The sequence below is a fragment of the Esox lucius genome, chromosome 11, assembly GCF_011004845.1.
Source record: "Esox lucius isolate fEsoLuc1 chromosome 11, fEsoLuc1.pri, whole genome shotgun sequence".
Classification (NCBI taxonomy): Eukaryota; Metazoa; Chordata; class Actinopteri; order Esociformes; family Esocidae; genus Esox; species Esox lucius.
The window spans coordinates 33,636,383-33,648,342 of NC_047579.1; the positions used below are offsets into that span (position 1 = coordinate 33,636,383).

The following is an 11,960-nucleotide window of genomic DNA, read 5'->3' on the forward strand; positions in this document are numbered from 1 at the left end:
TATATCCTCCCAATGTTTTTTTTACTGGTGAGATGCCCAGATAAATAATGGTGAAACACCCCATTGGGATCTTGCAGGTATCTTGTGAAGTTCCTAGCCAAGCTGGCTCAGGACAGTGAAGTGAATAAGATGACACCCAGTAATATCGCTATAGTGCTGGGACCAAACCTGCTCTGGGCAAAGACTGAGGGGTGAGCAAATACAGAGGAACAAATATACAAAATCCCTTCCATGTTAACACTGATTTAGATGCTGTCACATAAATAATAAGTAAATAAGTAAACCATAAGTAAATCATATGAATACAAATAAACACTATATGCAAGGGAAATAAACATAGTAAACAAAGTAAACATCAAATGACATTATATACGGCAAGATACGTTTTTCATAAAGTGTGATTTCGCATGTGTATGTATCAGATCAGCTCAGTAAGTTTGTTTTTCATGAAGTAAGATGTGATAAAAGTGTCAAGGTACGATGTTTGTATAAAGATGCTCACAAAAACCTAGCAGTGGGCATGGTCATCCACCTTAAAGGAGAGGCTAGACATGCCTGCTTGTCCTGAGAAAATTGAACAAGTAAAAAGAAAGAAGCATTTTGTCTCCATGTGTGATATACACTTCAACCTTCTCAATTCCTAGCTGCTTACCAAATTACTCACCTAAAAATGAATAGGCTATATACATTGCTTTCGAAAAGTATTCAGACCCCTTTACTTTATTCACATTCTGATGTGTTATAGACCTAATTTATTTGGGTTTACATTTTGAAAAAACAAAATTTGTGTCTAGACTGATGGGAAAAATGAAATGTAATCAGCTATAAATTAAGAACCTAACACAACAAGAAAGCGAAGGGGTTGGTGTGCTGTCCAAAGACAATATAAATAAAGTTGTTTCATTTCCATACCGCATTCATATATCGCTTGAAGTTTCTTTCATGACCCTCCCAAACTTGACCTGTCTCTCTTCTCTGTCTGTGTCCTCAGTACTCTGGCTGAGATGGCAGCTGCTACCTCTGTCCATGTGGTGGCCATCATAGAGCCCATCATCCAGCATGCTGACTGGTTCTTCCCGGATGGTATCACACCTCTGTTTCTAACTGCTGTGTACATGTGGATGAGATTGTGTAACAGGAATATTTCGTCAAAGCCTTAATGAATGTGATAGTCACTTTTTTTTTGTTTCCCTTGTCTCAAGATGTGGACTTTAACGTGTCTGGAATGTTTGTGGCCATGACCCCTGACCCCGAGCCGGGCTCCTTCGAGAGGCGACGCCCCGGCAGCCTGGATGGGGATGCTCCACGAAAAGACAGGTACCTGTCCTACCCCCGTAGCAGCCCCCGTCCCGGGCCCGGTCTCAGCCCCCTTTCACGGACACTGACCGGGCAGGAGTCCAGAGTGCCAGGGGTTGTCTCAGCCCTCTATGTAGTTGCAGACCAATCCATCACGGTCAAAGAAACACTTGCTGGGGAGCAAGAACGACCAGTGCTGCTACCATCTTAACGCCATCCGAGCTATACGATAGGACAGGGGTTCCCAACCTTCGGGGCGGAAACCCACAGGGGACGGATAAATCCTCAAGGAGAGGTCGCAAGGGTTAATCTTGTTTGTCTGATTTAAAAAATAAAAACATGTCAAATATAGCTGACTTAGGATCCGCTCATCTAGAAGCCTGTTTATGAAGTGAATCTATAATCCTAGTTTCTGAAAGTGAAATCACAATCCTAGTTTCTACATGTGAATCTGTAATCCTAGTTTCTCAAAGTGAATCTATTTTCACAGTTTCTGAAAGTGAATCTATAATCCCAGTCCCTGAAAATGATTTAATCCCAGTTTCTGAAAGTGAATATATTTTCCCAGTTTTTGAAAGTGAATCCATAATCCCAGTTTCTGAAAATTTATTGACGGTATAATCCCAGTCTCCGAAAGTGCATTTCAATGTGTTTTGACACTACAGTATTTTGTAAGCGATTGTAGCAATCCGATAAATAAATAAATAAAATGTGTTTTACCCAAGGTGGGTAAACCTTCACTTGAAGCTGTCACCCTTTTGAAAATAATTTTACCATGTTGAATGTCTTATATGCCACCTCTATTAAAGCCTGGCCTTTGGGTGATGCTTGTATGTTCTGTCTCACTTTTCTCTTGTCATGGCATCCATCCCCTTTGTGGGATATACTGTGTGTGCTGTATAATACAGGAGCTTGAAGTCTTTGGAGTTCAAAGATTGCTAAATAGATCATGTGATCTGCTAAGATGGCTTTTGGTTTCTACCTCTTTTCTCTGGACTGGCCTCTCTTAACTGTCTTCACTGTATGTGTGTCATTAGTCCCTGTCCCTCCTCTCTGACCATGTCATCAGTGTGTATTATCCCTCAATTTCTCCCCTCTCCCCCCGTGTAGCCCCGCTCATAACAAACTGGGGGACCACACCCCCACCCCCACCCCCCGTAGAGCCGGCACACTTAATAGAAAGCAGCACCATCATGCCTCCTCGCCCACCTTCCAGCCCTCTCTACCACCGCTGGAGGCTGGAGGTGTCACTCAGACCCAGGCCTTGGCTCAGCCCCAGTCCCAGGAGCCAACTCTGGGTGTGGGCACCAAGGCTTCCCAGGAGCCAACTCTGGGTGTGGGCACCAAGGCTGGCCCAGCTGGGGGTGGTGGTGGGGGTCAAGGTCAGGGTGGGTCACCAGAGGCCCAGGTGGCCCCAAAGCAACAACCTCTGGTTCCTACACACAACAGCGCTGAGGAGAGCAGGTAAGGAGTGAGCAGTCGATCGGCCAATCAGCCAATCAGAACCTTGGGTGCTGCTCTGCCGTCGGTTCCTGTTAATCAGCGTACAGCTCTGTGTCTTTGTCCCATTTGTTCCCTTCATTGTGTCCAATGAAATCAAGTACGGTGTCAATCAAGTCAATGTCTAAAAACCAATGATGTGAAGTCAGTGTTGGAATGCCTCTAAGTGGTCCTGGAAGCAGCTTTGTGATTAGAGTTTGTCTTTTATCCTGTTCCTTCCCAGACATGGTGCTTCACAGCTCCCTGGAGTGACCCCAGTCTGTCTTCCTTCCTACAAGCCTGAATTTTTCGTCTGTTGTTCAGCCTTCCTCAAGCTTGCCTAATTATCTGCCTGTCTGTCTTTTCACCATGTGGTTGTTTGTGGTTTTCTTTGAAATTGTCCCAGACTGTTATTTCTAAGTCAAAGTCTGGCTTTCCCACGCAGATACTCCTCTGGTTAGTGTCAGTGCATGGACGACTGTCATTTGATTTCTTGAATGAACTTCCTGAACTTGAATGAACCTTCTGTGTTATTTGTATTGTTTTGGGATCTGTTTTGTGTCAGTTGGAAACACGCAGTGATTCCAGAGACATCATTGTCTTTAACTTTTCCATGTGATGATTTAACTCATGTAACTGGCTTACATGTTCATAGACATGATTGACTAACCCTGACCTGTGACGCAATGTTCTGATTTGTTTGCATGGGAGTATAATGCATGGATTCTTACCTAGCTTGTAGTCTGGTTGGTGAAAGTGACATTTGCCTTGTCGTGTCCTTTATCTCAACAGCCCAGCCCGCGAGCCAGCCTCAACCCCTCCTCCTCAGAGGAACGGGAGCTCCCAGCTGACTCCGGGGACACCCCACTCCCAGGCAGGCCTCAGGGCTCCCAGCCCCCACATGGTGCGCCGAGGTGAGAGAATGCTGACTTAACCGCCAACCACACCACTCATCCATAATGTGTAGCATTTAAACTGCTTGCATAGGTATGATTCAAATCAGGCAGAAAGCTTTATAATGCAACATTCTTTGCAGTGCTTTGGTCAGTGCGATATCAAACTGATCCACTCATTTAATAGTTCAAATCCATTGTTTTAATCTTTCTCCCTCATCAGGTACCAAAAAGCAGGCCCCTGCCCCTCCCAAACCGACTAACCCCTCAGCATCTAACGCCTCCATTCCTGCCCACAACATTGGACAGAGCCCTGCATCAAACAGTCCGTACCCCCCCATTACCCCGCGACGCCAATCCGGGAAAGAACCTCCCATCCACGCCCCCAGCCACCCACCACCACAGCCCCCACAAGGCCCCCAGTCTCAGGGGGAGACAGACCCCTCCCCACCCCGCACCCCAACACCACCTAGCACTCCTCCTCACGATTTGCCGACCTCCTCCCACTTCACCCCAATCCCCTCCTTCCACTCGGGCTCCCTCCCTCGCCCCTCTAGGCCGGCCCCAAAGCCACGCCCCCGACCTAATGTTCCTCCTCCACCGCAGCCACCGGCCAGTGACAACAGTAACGGGATCTCCAGCTCCGCCTCCAAGATCATTACTGGTAAAGTTACCCAACCCAAACTGTCACTCATGACTTGTGTGTAGATAATATTGAACGGTCACAACAGAAACATTAGTTGACCAGCATGCCTTGCACGGGGCACACAATCTAGTTAAAGTATGTGTCCCAGCTGATATACTGTAGTTAGAACGTATATTATGGAGGGGATATGGTACCCCATGTGGTAAAAAGGAAACAAAAGCTGCTAAGAATGGGCATTTCTTGAAATCAGATTTTTTTTCCTGCATCCTGAACAGACAAAACCCAAATAAAATTGGATGTGTAACGGCACGTTTCAAACTACATTCATATGTGGTACAAAATCAGACACAAAACGGACATTTCGGATTTATTTGTCTGAAAGTGCTTTTTCCGTCATTGCCTATGTGACATGTTGTTGTCTGATGTCATTACTTGAGTGTTATCCGGGATCCTTGGCGTGTCCCCACATTGTGAATGCAGTGCATGAGGCTCTCTGACAACAAACACATCAGACAGTAACTGAAAGATCCTTGTTTCCCAAACATTCCATTATATGTTAAAAATCTGAGTAAAAAATCTGAGTCTTTCTGAATTTATCTTAGTGCACAATACTGTTTCCAACGTGTTGATTACCAATAACTCGTATACTGATAAATATTATATTTTATCAATTTACCTTTATTTGACCCGGAATAATATTTGAGAAACTTTTTCTCAAGTGAGCTATGGCTGCATCTGTTTTACACATAGGTACTAAAAAAATAAATACAAAAAACACTACATAAAAAGTGTATGCACAAATGTGAGATATTTTATGGTAATGCGAAGCAAACACTACCGCAGGTCTTCCAGTTAAGTTTACAACTGCCACTGAAATCATATACTGGTGACAATGCTAGATGATTTAGCATTGTGTGATTTCATCATGTAACAGCAATGGGTGTTGGATCAATGGGCTTCTGGTCTCACTGCCTGTAGAACTGCCTCACTCCCACTGTAGATGTGGTGATATAATTTATTTAAAAAATGCATGATGGGTAAATTTTGGAATATTGCAGATGTGTGAGCTGCCCTGTCTGTGAGCTGACATTGAGAGACAGGTAATGGTATGGACATGTTTGACTGACGCACTGAGTTGCTGGCCCTTGCTTGCTTGTATGTGTAGTGTTTGTGCACATACAGTGGGGAGAACAAGTATTTGATACACTGGCGATTTTGCAGGTTTTCCCACTTACAAAGCATGTAGAAGTCTGTCATTTTTATCATAGGTACTCTTCAACTATGAGTGACAGAATTTAAAACAAAAATCCATTGTATGATTTTTAAGTAATTAATTTGCATTTTATTGCATGACATAAGTATTTGATACATCAGAACAACAGAACTTAATATTTGGTACAGGAACCTTTGTTTGCAATTACAGAGATCATACGTTTCCTGTAGTTCTTGACCAGGTTTGCACACACTGCAGCAGGGATTTTGGCCCACTCCTCCATACAGACCTTGTCCTGATCCTTCAGGTTTCGGGGCTGTAGCTGGGCAATACAGACTTTCAGCTTGCTCCAAAGATTTTATATTGGGTTCAGGTTTGGAGACTGGCTAGGCCACTCCAGGACCTTGAGATGCTTCTTACGGAGCCACTCCTTAGTTGCCCTGGCTGTGTGTTTCAGGTCGTTATCATGCTGGAAGACCCAGCCACGACCCATCTTCAATGCTCTTACTGAGGGAAAGAGGTTGTGGGCCAAGATCTCACGATACATGGCCCCATCCATCCTCCCCTAAATACGGTGCAGTCGTCCTGTCCCCTTTGCAGAAAATCATACCCAAAGAATGATGTTTCCATCTCCATGCTTCACGGTTGGGATGGTGTTCTTGGGGTTGTACTCATCCTTCTTCTTCCTCCAAACATGGCGAGTGAAGTTTAGACCAAAAAGCTTGATTTTTGTCTCATCAGACCACATGACCTTCTCCCATTCCTCCTCTTGATCATCCAGATCATCTTACATGGAACCATCATCTTGAACTTCTTCCATTTTCTAATAATTGCGCCAACAGTTGTTGCCTTCTCACCAAGCTGCTTGCCTATTGTCCTGTAGCCCATCCTAGCCTTGTGCAGGTCTACAATTGTATCCCTGATGTCCTTACACAGCTCAGGTCTGTGAGAGCCAGAATTCTTACTGGTTGGTAGGTGATCAAATACTTATGTCATGCAATAAAATGCAAATTAATTATTTAAAAATCATACAATGTGATTTTCTGGATTTTTGTTTTAGATTCCGTCTCTCACAATTGAAGTGTACCTATGATAAAAATACAGACCTCTACATGCTTTGTAAGTAGGAAAACCTGCAAAATCGGCAGTGTATCAAATACTTGTTCTCTGCACTGTACATGCGCAAGTCTGCCTGGGTGTGTACTTAACGTGCATGTGGGTATGGTGAGCTTAATGCTTTAACAAGTAACTAACATGCATGTGATATCCCCACTATTGTGCCATGGCTCTGGTTTATTGGTTACAGGCTGTTTAAGTTTCCCCTAGTACTCTTGACACCACCCGGATAATATGAGCAATGGCGAAGTCTGGAATTATCTAATTCCTGCTTCATCTCTGGGTCAAATAAAAGCAACGAGTTATGGGTTACTTATGGGAACATATATGTCAAGAACATGTAAATTGCTGTACTTTGCTTCATTTATTGAAGCAATCCAGCACACAGATGATACACATATCATTTCAGAGTAACACACCAAGGATACTCCAGGTCACTATAATATTTTTATTATTTCCCACATTGGAAGATGTTTGAACTGGGACTAGAAAATGGCATTGAACTTCCTAGATTTGGTGTGGTCAAATTCAAATACCTATATCTTTCCCCAATGACACAAATCCTTGGTGTCTTAACACTGTGATATTTCTTTTGGTTGGAGCTGTCTGACAAGGCTTGGGTTCTGTAGAAAATGTTTAGCGAATTTGTGTCTGTTCTGTTAGGTTTCTCTCTGCAGACCAATTATAATGTTCTACAGGGTTAATATCAATTCCATCAATTCAGGAAGTGAACAGAAGTGATTTGAAAAATAAAAATGTCATGTAAAATAGCACTTCTCAATTAGAATTCTTAATCTATTTTTCTGCGTTCCCCAATTTTTTTGTATCCAGTTGTATCTATGGGCTGGTTTCATTACAAAACACCCAATGGTTTTTGGAAAGGTGAAGATTGAGAGCAAGCCTTCCTCCTAGGCATCTGTGCCAAGCCTTGTTTTTTTCCATACTGCTCTTTCAAGCAGGAAGTCACATGGGTTAGCATGTAAGGAAACCAATGGCAAAATCATAACAATCTCAGCATCTCTAGAGTGTGATGAGACAAGGCAATCATTACTGACAATGATTGCCTCCCTACCACCTTGCATTTCTTGATTCCCAGATGCTTGTTAGGTTCAAACCAAGACTCAATTGGTCAGCTTGTTCCTTCAAAATCAAATCTGGCAGGTTTGGTTCTTCAAAACCAAATCTGGTAGGCTTGGTTCTTCAAAACCAAATCTAGTAGGTTTGGTTCTTCAAAACCAAATCTGGTAGGCTTAGTTCTTCAAAACCAAAAAGTGAAGTCCTAAAAGGCCCTGAATTATTTTACTGGAATTTTTATTTATCACTAAATCTTGCTGAATTGAGTTGGAATTGATCCCAATCCAAATATTCTTTAATTTGATTGATCTCTCACATGTTAATTGTTTTTATTTTAGATGCCAGCCTGAATTTCAAGGGGACTGGCAAAGTCCTTATCCCTGAAATTAAGGTGGACCAACATGGAATGAGCTCTGCTAATCACGAGCCCAACCCCCCTCCAATCCCGCCCTCTAAGCCTGAGATCCAGTCAGAGAGCACTGTTCTGTGAAAGCAGGAGGGGTCACTGTAACTGACATTCTGGCTTTGCTTAATTGGTCCACATGTTAGCCATTTGGCTATTTTCCATAGTCACTGAGCCTAAAAAGACTGGACCATACAATTTCCTGTGCTCCATCAATGGTTTATGTTCTTTGAACCATTAACCTGCTAGAAGATATAGAATATTGGACCTGCAGCATGATGCCACTGTAGCTTTCTTTTGAATAAACCAAACATGTACTTTGACTGGACAATATAGTGTAAATATTTTCAACAATACCATGTTATGAGCCAGTACCTGGAGGTGTCTGATGCTAATCTGAATATAGTGTTTTATTGTAGATCTTTGGATTCATTTTGGAATGTTGACATTTAGTAGGGGTGGGAGGTGAACTTTTAAACCTAAAACCTGATAACAAATATTTTTGTATTATGCAATGTTTTCCCTGTTGTACATTGTATGGTGGCAGTGGATTTTGTTTTTATTATCACTTTCCTCTTTGCATTTACAAATTGTCTAGAAAACTGACATTTTCTCCAGTTAAGAACTGGCAAAAGAACACAAGGTTAAATCAGAAATTACTGTCAATTATATATAGACAGCAAATATACTACACATGTCAAGCCAAAAACAACCCTATCAGTGCAAAAGGGCGAATTAAATATCAGTGACATTCCTGTCATGCGGTTTTCTCCACTGTTTTGTATTTTGTTTGTTTTTTGAATTTGTTACCTCAGCATACTATAGCACTGTTTTTGTTGAGGTAGGGATGTGCTTTTTATCTGTTTAATTAAATTCCAATAGCACCATGTTATGGACAGCTGTTGAAAAGACCTGTGACATTACATGGGAAACTGGAATTTAAACAAAAAAGACACCATGTCAAAAACAATGACTACTTCAATGCTCTTTCTGTAAGGTCTTCGCTGGCTGTGAAATGGTGAGAGGCACATGCTCTTTGGCTTGAACTCAAATTACCAGGGAGCTGGCCAGCATGAGCAAAGATAGTAATACTCAAAATTCTGGCACACAGCTTTAAGAAAACCATTGCTTTCAAACTATGGATTTCATGGCTGTTAAAAAAAATAGTTATTTAGCCCATAGTAATCAAGCCCAAAGCAGATGGTTAAAAAATACCAAAATTCTAGATAATTACTTTAATTTAGCTCAGGAAATGGAGAAGCAACAGAACAATAGCCCAAGTGGATTTTTTATGCTCATTTTGAAGTTCAGGCTATTATGTTGTCAGTCTTTATAGGGTAATTTTCTTCCCAATCTGCTTTTGATGATAGCATTTTCTTTCTTTATTGCACTTTTTAATATGATTTGTCCCCTTTTCTGCATAAGTGTCTTTGAAATGTGAAGGCGAACAAAACATTTTCTAAAATGAATGAATGGATCTTTCATTCTCTGTCCATATTAAAAGGCTTTTGGTATTATTTCTCCAAATAAAGAAAACAAACATGAATTAAAATGTGTTAATTTATGCCTGCTCAATACTGAATTTCCATATACTTATAATTATACACTGAATTTGTACTGTATTCTCATATAAAATGTACAAACCCGATTCCAAAAAAGTTGGGACACTGTACAAATTGTGAGTAAAAAAGGAATGGAATAATTTACAAATCTCATAAACTTATATTTAATTCACAATAGAATATAGATAACATATCGAATGTTGAAAGAGAGACAATTTGTAATGTCATGCCAAATATTGGCTCATTTTGGATTTCATGAAATCACATTCCAAAAAAGTTGGGACAGGTAGCAATAAGAGGCCGGAAAAGTGAAATGTACAGATAAGGAACAGCTGGAGGATCAATTTGCAACTTCTTATGTCAATTGGCAACATGATTGGGTATAAAAAGAGCCTCTCAGAGTGGCAGTGTCTCTCAGAAGTCAAGATGGGCAGAGGATCAATTCCCCCAATGCTGCGGTGAAAATTAGTGGAGCAATATCAGAAAGGAGTTTCTCAGAGAAAAATTGCAAAGAGTTTTAAGTTATCATCATCTACAGTGCATAATATCATCCAAAGATTCAGAGAATCTGGAACAATCTCTGTGCGTAAGGGTCAAGGCCGGAAAACCATACTGGATGCCCGTGATCTTCGGGCCCTCAGACGGCACTGCATCACATACAGGAATGATACTGTAATAGAAATCACAACATGGGCTCAGGAATACTTCCAGAAAACATTGTCGTTGAACACAATCCACCGTGCCATTCGCCGTTGCCGGCTAAAACTCTATAGGTCAAAAAAGAAGCCGTATCTAAACAGAAGTATCTAAACAGAAATGGCGAAGTCTGGAATTATCTAATTCCTGCTTCATCTCTGGGTCAAATAAAAGCAACGAGTTATGGGTTACTTATGGGAACATATATGTCAAGAACATGTAAATTGCTGTACTTACAGAAGTGCAGGCGTTTTCTCTGGGCCAAGGATAATTTAAAATGGACTGTGGCAAAGTGAAATAGTGTTCTGTGATCAGACGAATAAAAATGTGAAGTTCATTTTGGAAAACTGGGACACCATGTCATCCGGACTAAAAAGGACAAGGACAACCCAAGTTATCAGCGCTCAGTTCAGAAGCCTGAATCTCTGATGGTATGGGGTTGCATGAGTGCGTGTGGCATGGGCAGCCTACACATCTGGAAAGGCACCATCAATGCTGACAGTTATATCCAAGTTCTAGAACAACATATGCTCCCATCCAGACATTGTCTCTTTCAGGGAAGACCTTGCATTTTCCAACATGACAATGCCAGACCACATACTGCATCAATTACAATGTCATGGCTGCATAGAAGAAGGATCTGGGTACTGAAATGGCCAGCCTGCAGTCCAGATCTTTCACCCATAGAAAATATTTGGCAAATCATAAAGAGGAAGGTGCGACAAAGAAGACCTAAGACAGTTCAGCAACTAGAAGCCTGTATTAGACAAGAATGGGACAACATTCCAATTCATAAACTTGAGCAAATTGTCTCCTCAGTCCCCAGACGTTTGCAGTCTGTTATAAAAAGAAGAGGGGATGCCACACAGTGGTAAACATGGCCTTGTCCCAACTTTTTTGAGATGTGTTGATGCCATGAAATTTAAGATCAACTTATTTTTCCCTTAAAGTAATACATTTGCTCAGTTTAAACATTTGATATGTTATCTATATTGTATTCTGAATAAAATATTGGAATTTGAAACTTCCACATCATTCCATTCTGTTTTTATTCACAATTGTAGTGTCCCAACTTTTTTGGAATCGGGTTTGTAAATAATTAATAACTATAAAGACTTTAGTATTTTGAGAGACATCAATTTCAACACTGTATAGTGGGGAGAACAAGTATTTGATAACCTGCAAAACCGGCAGTGTTTCTCACTTACAAAGCATGTAGAAGTCTGTCATTTTTATCATAGGGACTCTTTAACTGAGTGACGGAATCTAAAACAAAACTCCAGAAACTCACATTGTATGAATTTTAAGTAATTGCATGACATAAGTATTTCATACATCAGAAAAGCAGAACTTAATATTTGGTACAGAAACCTTTGTTTCAAATTACAGAGATCATACGTTTCCTGTCGTTCTTGATCAGGTTTGCACACACTGCAGCAGGGATTTTGGCCCACTCCTCCATACAGACCTTGTCCTGATCCTTCAGGTTTCTGGGCTGTCGCTGGGCAATACTGACTTTCAGCTCCCTCCATAGATTTTCTATTTGGTTTCAGATCTGGAAACTGGCTAGGCCACTCCTGCA

At 41.4% G+C, this 11,960-nt stretch overlaps 1 protein-coding gene across 4 annotated transcripts in view; it reads left to right on the forward strand.

Annotated features, from left to right (window-relative positions):
• arhgap17b (Rho GTPase activating protein 17b) overlaps nucleotides 1-9,666 on the forward strand; it is a 45,837-nt gene extending 36,171 nt beyond the window's left edge. Inside the window, exons 14-21 of one of the 4 annotated variants that reach the window (XM_010874252.3) lie at nucleotides 78-191; nucleotides 992-1,083; nucleotides 1,203-1,317; nucleotides 2,407-2,760; nucleotides 3,568-3,689; nucleotides 3,892-4,332; nucleotides 5,373-5,414; nucleotides 8,056-8,142. In XM_010874252.3, the coding sequence (XP_010872554.1) occupies nucleotides 78-191; nucleotides 992-1,083; nucleotides 1,203-1,317; nucleotides 2,407-2,760; nucleotides 3,568-3,689; nucleotides 3,892-4,332; nucleotides 5,373-5,380 (1,246 nt within the window). In that variant the 3' untranslated portion in view covers nucleotides 5,381-5,414; nucleotides 8,056-8,142. Of the gene's footprint in view, nucleotides 1-77; nucleotides 192-991; nucleotides 1,084-1,202; nucleotides 1,318-2,406; nucleotides 2,761-3,567; nucleotides 3,690-3,891; nucleotides 4,333-5,372; nucleotides 5,421-8,055 lie in introns of all 4 variants that reach the window. The other 3 variants (XM_010874253.4, XM_010874251.3, XM_010874254.3) reach the window with 3 other exon arrangements.
• Nucleotides 9,667-11,960: the final 2,294 nt, after the last annotated feature.